General features: G+C 32.4%; 1 protein-coding gene across 1 annotated transcript; it reads left to right on the top strand.

The window, feature by feature from the left end:
• The first annotated feature begins 965 nt into the window (after positions 1-965).
• Positions 966-4,056, top strand: LOC149547177 ((R)-mandelonitrile lyase-like). The gene is made up of 4 exons (XM_089794707.1): positions 966-1,075; positions 2,037-2,687; positions 2,803-3,631; positions 3,719-4,056. Exons 1-4 carry the CDS (start codon positions 985-987, stop codon positions 3,768-3,770), a joined length of 1,623 nt encoding a protein of 540 aa, XP_089650833.1. The 5' UTR covers positions 966-984; the 3' UTR covers positions 3,771-4,056.
• The last annotated feature ends 7,433 nt before the right edge of the window (positions 4,057-11,489 follow it).

Here is an 11,489-nt window from a genome sequence, read left to right on the forward strand (position 1 = left end):
ACCCACTTTCGCTTTGTCAAGAATGCCAAAATACAAAATAATTGATATAAAATTATACAAAAAAGAAAAGATAAATCTGGTTCGAATAAACTTACTTGAAACAAAATGTAACCATTTTACACATTTGGAACAATAAAGATAACATTATTCCATTATATATATACCCCTACACTCTTAAAAGAATGAGTGCTAATAAAATAAACAAATCATAGACCCAATCAAAACTTACTTAATTCGTAACAAACAAAGTATAGAATCTATGTCAAAGAAAAAATATATATGAATATGTATGTTCAAAAACACGCCCAATCAAAACCTTAGATAATTCACAACAAACAAAGCATAGAATAAATGTCAAAGAAAAAATATATATGAATATGTATGTTCAAAAGGGCACCCAATCAAAACTTTACTTAATTCACAACAAACAAAACATAGAATCTACGTCAAAGAAGAAATATATATGAATATATTTTCAAAAGCACGTTTTGACAATGAACTAACTATTAAACATATAATTAAAACCATTCAGTGACGATAAAAAAATAAAACAGAGAAATCCATTCAAAGAAACTCTTTTAAATATGTATTGACCGATTTTTCAAATTACATTTAATTTTCTCGGCAATCAAGGATAAGCATAGCGTACGTTTTAATGACTTAATTGGTAAGCTGTGATTTAAACACAGAAGTCTTCGCGAATATATTAATTTTTCCTTTCCGAAATTTCAAAGCGTGACGACCATATTTGTCACCAAGTATTCAAAACTGACAAATCGCAGCTCTTCCATCAATTTTGAAGTTTGTCAAAGTTCAAATCTCGTGCCGAGAATTGAACAAGTCTATCTATGGCTCTGAGTTCCTAATAAGTCTTAACAATTTTCAGTCAATGAAATAATTGATTAGCAGAGGTGAAGCTATTTAAGCATACTTTGATTGATTTCAGTTTCATGTCTTTACGAGGAGGAAGATCGAATCGTGAATATGGAGATTCTGCTCGTTGTCATATCATGCCTGCTACTTCTTACACATCATCAGCAGCTCTACTGTTCAGCAGCAGAATCATACAATTTGGGTAACTACATTCTTTCAATTTTTGTTTCATATTACATTTTTGTGTCGAGCTTTATTGACTAAAACGTTGGGTTTTAAATGTTTCAATCAGCTTTCTAATTTGATGGTCTATATGATCTTTGTTGAATTTACACAATGTGAAAATTGATTAGATTATATGAATTGAAATGCTGTACTTCTGTGGTATTTTAAGTTATTTATAAATGTCAAATTTTATGGTTTGTAAATACAATATATTAGAGGAAGAACTGTGATTTGCCTACTTTTCCGAGAGCTCCCAATAAGAGAAGAAGGATTATGATATGCTTATTGGTGTAAACGTTAATTTTCAGTCTATCAAAACATTAATTCATTTAACATAAATTAAAATTAATAAAAAAAAGTTTTTTATTAGAGTATTGTAGTTTTCTTTTTCTTTTTTATATTTTTTAAAATTATAGTTTCTATGAAGAAATAATTTAATATTTTAAACTAGACCCAATAATATATCTTACAAGAAATAGATTATTTTCATTATTTTATTTTAAAAAATCATAGTGATAAAACCATTTAAATATAAACAATTTCATATAATATTATTCATACATTGATTACTTTTTCAAGGATTAATATTATTCAAAACGTCACATAAAAGACATTGAAATAGCCAAACGTGGTAAAATTTTCATTGAAATGGTTAAAACGTTGTAAAATTTTCATATGACAAGTTCAATTTATTATGGTGACATCTAAAAGTGAAATTGTTGGTTTCACTCTTGATCATCTATAATGGCTGAGGTGGTTCCAAATAGAAGTAAAAGTTTTAGTAGCAATCCATAACTTTCGTAAACAATTTCTAATATATTTTCTCAAAAGAACTTGTATTAGCTTCAAATGAATAAAATATTTATTAGTGATAAATTGAATCAGTTTCAGCCACCCTGCAGCACGAATATAACAAGCTTTATGTTTGATGTTTGCAGAATATCCATTTCCATTTATGACATTTGATGCTGAAAAGGCAGCTGCGAGAACTTATGATTACATTGTTGTTGGAGGCGGTGCATCAGGGTGTCCTCTGGCTGCAACTCTATCACAGCATTTTTCTGTTCTATTATTAGAAAGGGGAGATTCACCCTATGGAAATCCAGATACTGCAGACATAAAAGCAATATTAAAGATTTTGGGAGATTCCAGTGGATTCCCTTATGTTGCGGAGGGATTTGTCTCAGAAGATGGAGTACAGTTGGTAAGGGGACGAGTTCTTGGAGGTGGAACAGCCATTAATGGCGGCTTCTACAGTAGGGCAAGCGCTGAATTCATTCAAGACATGGAGTGGGATGAGAAACTTGTGAATAAATCGTATGAATGGGTGGAGGATGTTGTTGCCTTCAAACCAAACAAGCTATTTCGTTGGAATTCTGCTATCCGTAATGCACTTTTGGAAATTGGAGTGCTTCCTTATCATGGATATACTGTGGACCATTTGGAGGGCACCAAGATTAGTGCTTTAACTTTTGATAACAATGGAAAAAGATATACAGCTGCAGATCTTCTGAAATATGCAAATCCAGATAACATTGTTGTTCTTCTCAATGCCACAGCCACCAAAGTACTCTTGGATTCCTCGTCAGGTACACTTTATATTTACCATTGTTCTAAATAAATGTGCGTGTAAGTTACATAAAAAATAAATTGATTTGATTGTATAAAATTTCAATTAATCATAGAATTTTTATATTGTTGCAGGAAAACTGAAGGCTATTGGTGTAGAGTTCATGACAACTGTTGATGGTATTTGCCATCAGGTATTCACCAATCATTTATCGTCTTCTTCAAGTGAGGTAATTTTGTCTGCAGGATGTATAGGTAGTCCTCAACTTCTCATGCTAAGTGGAGTTGGTCCCTCTCAACTACTTCAAGAATTGAATATTACTGTCTCTTTAGATTCAAAATTAGTAGGGAAAGAGATTCAGGATCCACCACGAATGTCAATCATTATCAAGTCCCCTGAACCACTTGATATTGTTGAGGCAAAAGTAGTGGGTATATTAGAGAATTCGCGAGTCTATATTCAATCATTTAGTTATTTTATTCAAGAAAGTGCCACTGAATATCATTATCTAGCGGGTTTTTTTAGTAAGGTGCCTTTCCCCATGTCTAGGGGTGAGCTCAAACTTAGAAGTAGCGATCCACTAGAAATCCCCTCTGTGAGATATAACTACTTTTCTCATGATTTTGATGTAGAGGAATGCATTCATGCTATTAAGGTGGTATCAAAACTTTTCATGACACATTCTATTCAAGAATTCACATTTAGAAGTAATGGAAATGATGAAATCCTTCAAATCATGGGGCCAAATTTATCACAAAGTCACCTAGATAATAAAGAATTAGGAAATTATTGTAAAGAAACAGTAGCAACATATTGGCATTACCATGGAGGGTGTCAAGTTGAATCAGTGCTAGACAAAGACCTTCAAGTGAAAGGAATCGATAGCTTGAGGGTCGTGGACAATTCAATCTTCAAGGATACTCCTGGGACCAATCCACAAGCCACTCTCATGATGCTTGGAAGGTACTTTCTTTCTTTTTGAATTTGTACTATTTTTCAATCCTTGTAGCACTATTTTATTGACATATTTTTTATGTAATTTGTGTACAGATATGTAGGAGTTCGTATGCTTCAAGAGAGAATGAATATTTGTGAATATTAGACCACTTTCCAAGTTTGAAAATTTAAAATGTTATACATCTTCTTGTATATCATTTTATCATCATCAAGCTAAACAATATAATTTCTAATATGATAATAAGGCCCATTATGAAATGTGTTGGGTATTTGTACTAGATTAGGTGCATATGCTTTTTGGTTCATCCATGTGGTAGATTATAAAAATGTATTTATTCATTATGCATGAAAGCATTGTTAATCTTTAACAAGGCTTTACTTTTTATAATGTCTTACTAAATGAATTGGTTCTTCCAAGCTTTTATTTTTTATTACGAGGAGTGCCACTTATAGTGCCAACATGAACATGATGTGAAAATATTTTCTTACTTAATTGGCGTATATGGATCTTTATATATTATTTGTTTGTTCCAAGTTCATTGCAAGTGGTACTAAAGATCCTTAAAGGGATGCTTTCTATGATAACATTGAAGATAGTGACATAATTAAAAAAATCCATTGCATGTTCTCTCATCTCATATTTATTAGATATGTATATTGAATTTGCTATTAAATATTAGAGGAATACAAACCATGTATTATTAATATTTACTTAAGGTTTGAACTTGTGCCCTAGGGGTGATAAATATTTTTAAAATAATTATGCTTTCTATAAAAATATGTCAACAACATATGCAATAGAGTGACAATTTCTTATCTAATATGATACCATTTGACAATACACAAATATTTAAGTATCTTCCAAATTTGTGTAGGATTTGGAATATCATCACATAAGTCAATTTAATCATTTAAAAACTATGATGCATCATATAGATCAAATAAGGATATCCTTATTAGGCTGTCCCTATCTATAGTTAATAATTTCTTAAACTTGTTGAAAAATAATTAAAATGCATAATCAAATTAAATTATTTATCTTTAAACATTATCAAATTTTATTTACAAAAAATATTTGTCAAAATCTATTGCATGCATCTCTTTGTAACTTCATTTTCCATACTACTCCTTGTCTCTCTTTCTCTCTTATTTAATCTACAAAAGAAAACCTTGAATTTATTTTATGCTTTTTCTAAAGAACATAATTTACTCCCAATATTATTTTCATTTTATAATGCTTTCGTCTCTACCCATCTATGGTCTACATTGCCTCTTATTTTCATTTATTTTCCACATTTTTATTTCACTCTATTTTCTTTACTTCCAAAAACTCTAGATGTTTAGACTGCTTGAGCCCCCTAAAAATTGGAATTTGAAGTCATTCCAAATAAATAAATTTAATAATAGAAATTCATGCTTCATCTTGAGATTTCAATCATATATTGATAGGGTATTTATTTTATCTATGTGAATGCATTTGTAAACACCAAACTAAGACATTAGGAATGCCCCATCATTGTTAGGAAATAATGTATGATACCTAGTTTCATTTAATACAATTCCTACAAACCTATGAGAGAAAATAATTATACAAGAATACATAATCACCATTATGCATAGATCAAATAGAGAAGACATATGATAAGACAAGAAATATCCTCAAAAAATGTCATGAGGAAATATTTCACAATATAAGAGAAACCATATTCTATTATATTATTTAGAAATAAAACACAAATCATGAGTTACCAAAGTAAATCATAAATATAGAGTCCATCAATAATAAAATTTTCATAATAATATCATATAACATTAGCAAAGAGGAGGCATCTAAGAGGGTATTACATCGTCCTACCCTAGGACTAGGCTTACTTGTGGAGCCTACAAATAGATATAGATAAGAAGCTCCAATTCTTTCAACATCCTCCATGTCATTGAGGCCTCCTCATTTTTTTTTTGTAATTGGACCCTTGAGTTCTCTATGGTGTGACACCTCAAGGTCAATATTCTTACTATAGCATGTGCATGGGGTCCAAATGTAGTTGCCTATCTTTTACCTATAAAGCATAGCATCCCAATACATAAGACAAATCAAGAATATGCCTTCTAAGAACTGAAACATGAAAAATATTATGGATACAAGAAAGGTTGGATAGTAGGGAGATTCAATAAGAAACCAACCCTATCATCTCTAGCATGTTGAATGGACTGACAAACTAGAGTGCCATCTTAGATCCCTTTTCATAGAGGATTGAACTATTTCATTGGTGTACCCTCAAAAAAATGTTATGCCCAACAATGAACTATATATTAATCACATGAACATGTGCATAATGTCTTTGTCTATCATGTGTTGTGGCAAGACTCTCTCTAATATGGTTAACATACTGCTCCATTTCTTGTATCATCCTTATACCCAAAAGGGCTTCTTAGAATATTTAGAATCACTAAAAGGGTGGATGAATCAGTTATCCTCACATCCAAATGTACTAATTCAACATTTAACAACTTTAACTAGCTTAAACAAACTCATAAATCTACTCAGCCAAAATCGCAACTCGTCAGCAATTCAAGTTATTCATCCAACAAACAATTCTATGTCTAGTTTATGTTGAATAATAGAATGATAATAGTAAATAGCATGAAGCATAAAAACAAGATTCACACATGTATGACTCTAGAATTTAATGTGGAACCCAATTTGGGAAAAACCACCAAGTAACATGTTGCTATTTTTTTACTCTTCTAAAGTGAGCTTGGTTAAGAGTCAACCTTGTTAAAGGTTAAAAAAAACACTATCAGTTTTGACTCTATTAAAGAATTTAATCACCATGCTAGGAATGGTCTTGTCAGAGGACTTTAAAACATTCCATTAGAATGTCACATTGATTAAATGATTTACTATATGGTTGTTAGGTCAACCTTGACTAAAGGATTAAACTGCGATAATGGTTAGAAAGTAACAACTAGGCTTGATCTAATAAAACACAAATCAGTTTTTAAATTCAAATCTTCATTTGGCTCATCCCTAGCTCATTGACTAGACTTAATCACATACACCATCTCTGATATGCTTGGCAACTCTTCAAGCAATCACTATTAGCCAACTTTTCAATTTTCCTCTACTACTCTGTTCTTCACAAGTTCACCAATCAACCAACAACATAAAACATTTCTTTTGCCTCCTTAAATAAGTAGCTTTCATATTTTCCACTTAAACATAACCATAGATCTTAGGGTTTCATCAGTTTCATTGATTTGTCCATTATTTTGTCCTTCTAGTTCTTCCTTATAGACTTCTAATTAGATCCTTTCCTTAGATCACTTAACAAAATCAATTCATGCATTAAAATCACTAGTTCATCAATACTTATCATTTATACATTTTGACCAATTTACATGTTCAACTATGTCACACTCAAATCTTGATTCTTTCACAAGCTATTATTTTGTTGACACTCGATCATCACTATGTTCATCATCTTGGTCATCATTGGGTAGCTTGGTCTAGATATTGTTTTGTCTTGCTCAACTTACACTTGCTAGCTCAGCCTTCACTAGCAAGCTAGTTTCTACTTCATTTTTCTTCTTATCTTGCTCAACCATTACTATTACTTGGTTAATACTATTTTTCTTGGTTATTACTTAAGTTCCTTAATCTTCTACTTCAAGTTCTTCATTGACCTAGTAAAATTGTCTCTCGGTCAATCTTAGTGTTTTACTCTCCTTAACTTCTCTTCTATACATTAACTCAACTATCTTCTTCACAAAATAATGCTCAAACAACACATTATCTTATCAAAGACTAAGTGATCAAATTCCCATTGTAATTCCATCATACTTAACTCCTCTTTACTCAACAACTTTACTAGTTCACCTTGCTATCTCTTATTTTCAAATCCTCTTCATCAATCAACTGATATGGCACTCTACACTATTAGTAAATGTCTTCTCAATAAGTTTTGACATCAAGGACAACATAACAATTTTTCTAATTTTAGTTTCCAATAATATCCCTCTGTTGCATTGATGGAAACACCTTTAGTTACCATGCAATGGAAAAATATTTCTCATAACTTTGCTTCTTTACACTTCTCCATCTATGATACCAATTAATATTCTTCATTCTAACTCCATTTTTAATGAATCTCTCTTTGATATACATACTCATGTAGTTTGACATACTTCTCTCTTCTTGTAAATGCATTGTAACTTAGTACATTTCTCCCTCACACATCTTCAAATATTGGATGGTAATGATCCTACATTTCTATATCTTTGACAACAATACCAAAGATATCATCTGTTTGTGTGCATCATGTACATAGCATCTTTAGAGGTTGTGTGTTGCATTCATTATAGAGCTTATTATTGATATCAACATACTAGGTATTCTATAAAGACTAGTAGAGCAGCATACATTATTTGGCTTCACGAGGTTTGAGGATTGCAGATGAGGTTTCATTTAGAATATATAATGTACATACTTAGGAAATTGTTAAAATAGTATAAATCAATGAATATAAATTTGATCTTACTTTTGTTACCAATAATGGAAGAGATATTTTAAATGAAATTAATATAAAATCTTATGGAATGAAATATTGCTCCAACGTTTTAGTGTCTCAGTATGAAAAATTGAAAATCTCCATTTGACTAACATGATCATATGAACTTTATAATGTTGGTATGTGAGATTGATATAATCTTTGTAATGTTGGTATATAAGATTGATATAATCTTCATCTAACAAACATGTCTAAGAGTAATGTGCCAGAATATTCAAATGATGTCAACATATGCATATGTGATTGGCCTTGGATAGAGGATGTCTTGTTCAAGAAGAATCTTAAGGGTTGTGCTCCAAGGAAGATGGTGGAATAACTAGGGGTTAGAAAATCTGATTTGGAGAAGTCTTTGAGGTTGGGGTTAAGATAGAGGGTAAAATGGTATAATCGGATTTATTATTATTTAGGTTGTAACATTTATTTTGTAGAAAATATTGTTACAAACAATAGTCCACCAAGAATTATTTTTTTTAAAAACAAAATTAAGGGGGGTGGGGGGTGAGGGGGTGGTAAATTAGTTATCTGATAATTAAAACATTTATCTTCTTTAAACAAACTTAACAATTCAACCAAAGTAAACAACAACCATAATAAAATGCACATAGACAATTACACCATATATGTTGACTAGGGAAACTCTTGATCAAAGGGAAAACCTTGATGAGAATGATGCCCACAAGATGATACTTATATAAATATCCCTTGTTAGAGGGTGGACCTTGTTAGGATTCTATTACAACAATTAGTACATGGAGTTCCCATTAGGAGACTTTGAATTCCTATTAGGAGTTGTGGTACAATGTATGCAAGATGAGCCCACTACCCAAACATGCAATTTCAACTACAAAAAGAGCTCACTGCTCAAAAATGTAATTTACTATTATGTTCTTCTTTCCTTTGTTCTGTCAATTGAACCAATTACTACCAGACCTTGTAGACCAGGTCATGAACTACGGATCCAAATATCAAACCTTAGAGCATTTAACAAAACCTCAAAAATGAAGTTTCCTTTGCTTCTACACTGCTCTACTCAATGTCATGTCCCCTTTTCAAATAATTAAAAAATAATAATTTTTGCTAAGGCAGGCAGGCCCAAGAAAGTGAAGTTTCGGAAAAAGGGGGTTAATCTTTGTAAACCGTTGGACTAATAAATGAAGATTATTATTAAAATATATTTCACTAACCTCTCTTGGACGTGAGTTACAGTTATGACCTCTTTTAAGGGGTTTTGTAGGCATTTTGAGCTCATTCCAGAACTTGATTTTTGCTGATTCTTTGTTATTCTTCAGAGGCTGCCAAACCTGTGGAGAAGGAGACCCAAGAACGGGAGTTTGCAGGTTTCCAAGGAGACCCAAGAACAGGAGTTTACAGGTTTCTAGGAAGGCTAAGGATGGGAGTTTGAAGCCATTCCATGTGCATGCTCATACAGAGTTTGCCTTTGTGCTGAACAGTGCAGATTTGTGAGTTTTCGGGTGTGTTTTTGTATGAGTTTGGTGTTTACAGTTGAGTATTTCATATCAGTGTGGGTTGCTGCTGTATATCAGACTTTTAAATGTTAAAATAGATCTGAATATATATATTGGGACGTGATTAAACTTCTGAGATAGATTATTAGTGTTTTTGTGGTGTTTTCGGGCATATTTTGTGCTATTTCGGGAGCCCGATGAGCATAGTTTTGGTCCTACATTTTTGAGCTGTTGTGTAAAGGCTATACGGATCTGGAAATGTCAATTTGTAGGCTGTTATTCTGCTGAAAGTTCTGTAAAATTTTCAATTTTCAGATTTATTAATAATTTGTGAAGTTGTGAAGCTTTTAGCACTATTTTCAGCATACCCGATTTGGGGTTTCTTGAGGAATTTGGTGGATCTTTGTGATATTAGTTGTTTGATTTTAAAGATCTGATTAGAGGCATGAAATATCATGAAAAATTAGAAAAGGGACATTTCAGTGGTATCAAAACCATGATCTTGCCAGCCTGAGGGTTTGTAGAAGTTTGCAATCAGTTTTGACAACTACCCAGATCTTGCATTTCAGTTTTGAGAACTACCCAAATCTTGCATGTCATAATTTATGATTGCATGTTGCTTCTAATCAGCTGCATGTCAAAATTTATGGTTGCATGCTACTTCTAATAATTTTCATGTTAGTTCTTGGTGAATTTGGTGGTTGTAGAAGTTTGCATTTCAGTTTTGACAAGTACCCAGATCTTGCATGTCAGTTTTGACAACTACCCAGATCTTGCATGTCATAATTTGGTGGTTGCATGTTGCTTCTAATCAGTTGCATTTCCAAATCTATGGTTTCATGCTACTTCTAATCATTTTCATGTTAGTTCTTGGTGAATTTGGTGGTTGTAAAAGTTTGCATGTCAGTTTTGACAACTACCCAGATCTTGCATGTCAGTTTTGACAACTACCCAGATCTTGCATGTCATAATTTGATGGTTGCATGTTGCTTCTAATCAGTTGCATGTCCAAATCTATGGTTGCATGCTACTTCTAATCATTTGCATGTTAGTTCTTGGTGTTTGAAGAAGTTATATCCTATTGAGGTTACACTCTACTTTATCCAGAATGGACAGGTATAGTATAGAGTCTCAGAGGGAACGATCTTGGACAATTGATAGCCAGAGTCAAAATAGTAGAAAGGATGGTTATTTAGACATTCGAGATAAACTTATGAAAATAAGCCATGACATGTCTAAATAGTTGGTTGAGCACCACCGTATAATGAATGACATGTTATCTGACCCAGCTAAGGTGGATAAGTTGACTGGATTTCTATTTGGCAGATTTTCTCATAGGACAGATGACACAATTCCCAAGAACTTGCATGAGGAGTTTGAGAAACTAGCTAATAGCCAGGTAGAGGTCTCAGTTTCTACTCTGCCATAGGAGGTGGTGGGAAAGGATATTACACAGATTGATACTAACGGTCAACTTGATACTCAAATTGAGACAATTGTTTACAGGTTGTCAAAGGGTGATGCCACAGGTATTCAGGATGGTATAGTTACAACAGGTAGCGACTACAGTGTAGTGGGTTCAGATGATGATTATGAGGATGTTGTTGTGCAGGATGGTGAGATACCTAGTAGAGATGAGAAAACATTGAGCATTCATGACTTTGCTGAGAAAGAGTACCAGGCACAGTTAGATGCTTCATCACATGAGGTTGAGGCAGGTAGTACTTCACATGATTTATCCCGCCAGCTGAAGGTGAGTGAAGATAGTATTTTGACTTCATTATCTCATCATCATAGGTATGTGGAGTTAGTTGGTATTGGTCATATTAC

The sequence above is a fragment of the Cupressus sempervirens genome, chromosome 7 (genome assembly GCF_028749045.1).
Source record: "Cupressus sempervirens isolate cs-2001-9-10 chromosome 7, ASM2874904v1, whole genome shotgun sequence".
Classification (NCBI taxonomy): domain Eukaryota; kingdom Viridiplantae; phylum Streptophyta; class Pinopsida; order Cupressales; family Cupressaceae; genus Cupressus; species Cupressus sempervirens.

Coding starts and splice junctions, on each gene's coding strand:
- LOC149547177 (XM_089794707.1), top strand. CDS start 985: ATGGAGATTCTGCTCGTTGTCATATCATGCCTGCTACTTCTTACACAT. Junction 1,076..2,036: donor AGCAGAATCATACAATTTGG/GTAACTACATTC, acceptor TGATGTTTGCAG/AATATCCATTTCCATTTATG. Junction 2,688..2,802: donor ACTCTTGGATTCCTCGTCAG/GTACACTTTATA, acceptor ATATTGTTGCAG/GAAAACTGAAGGCTATTGGT.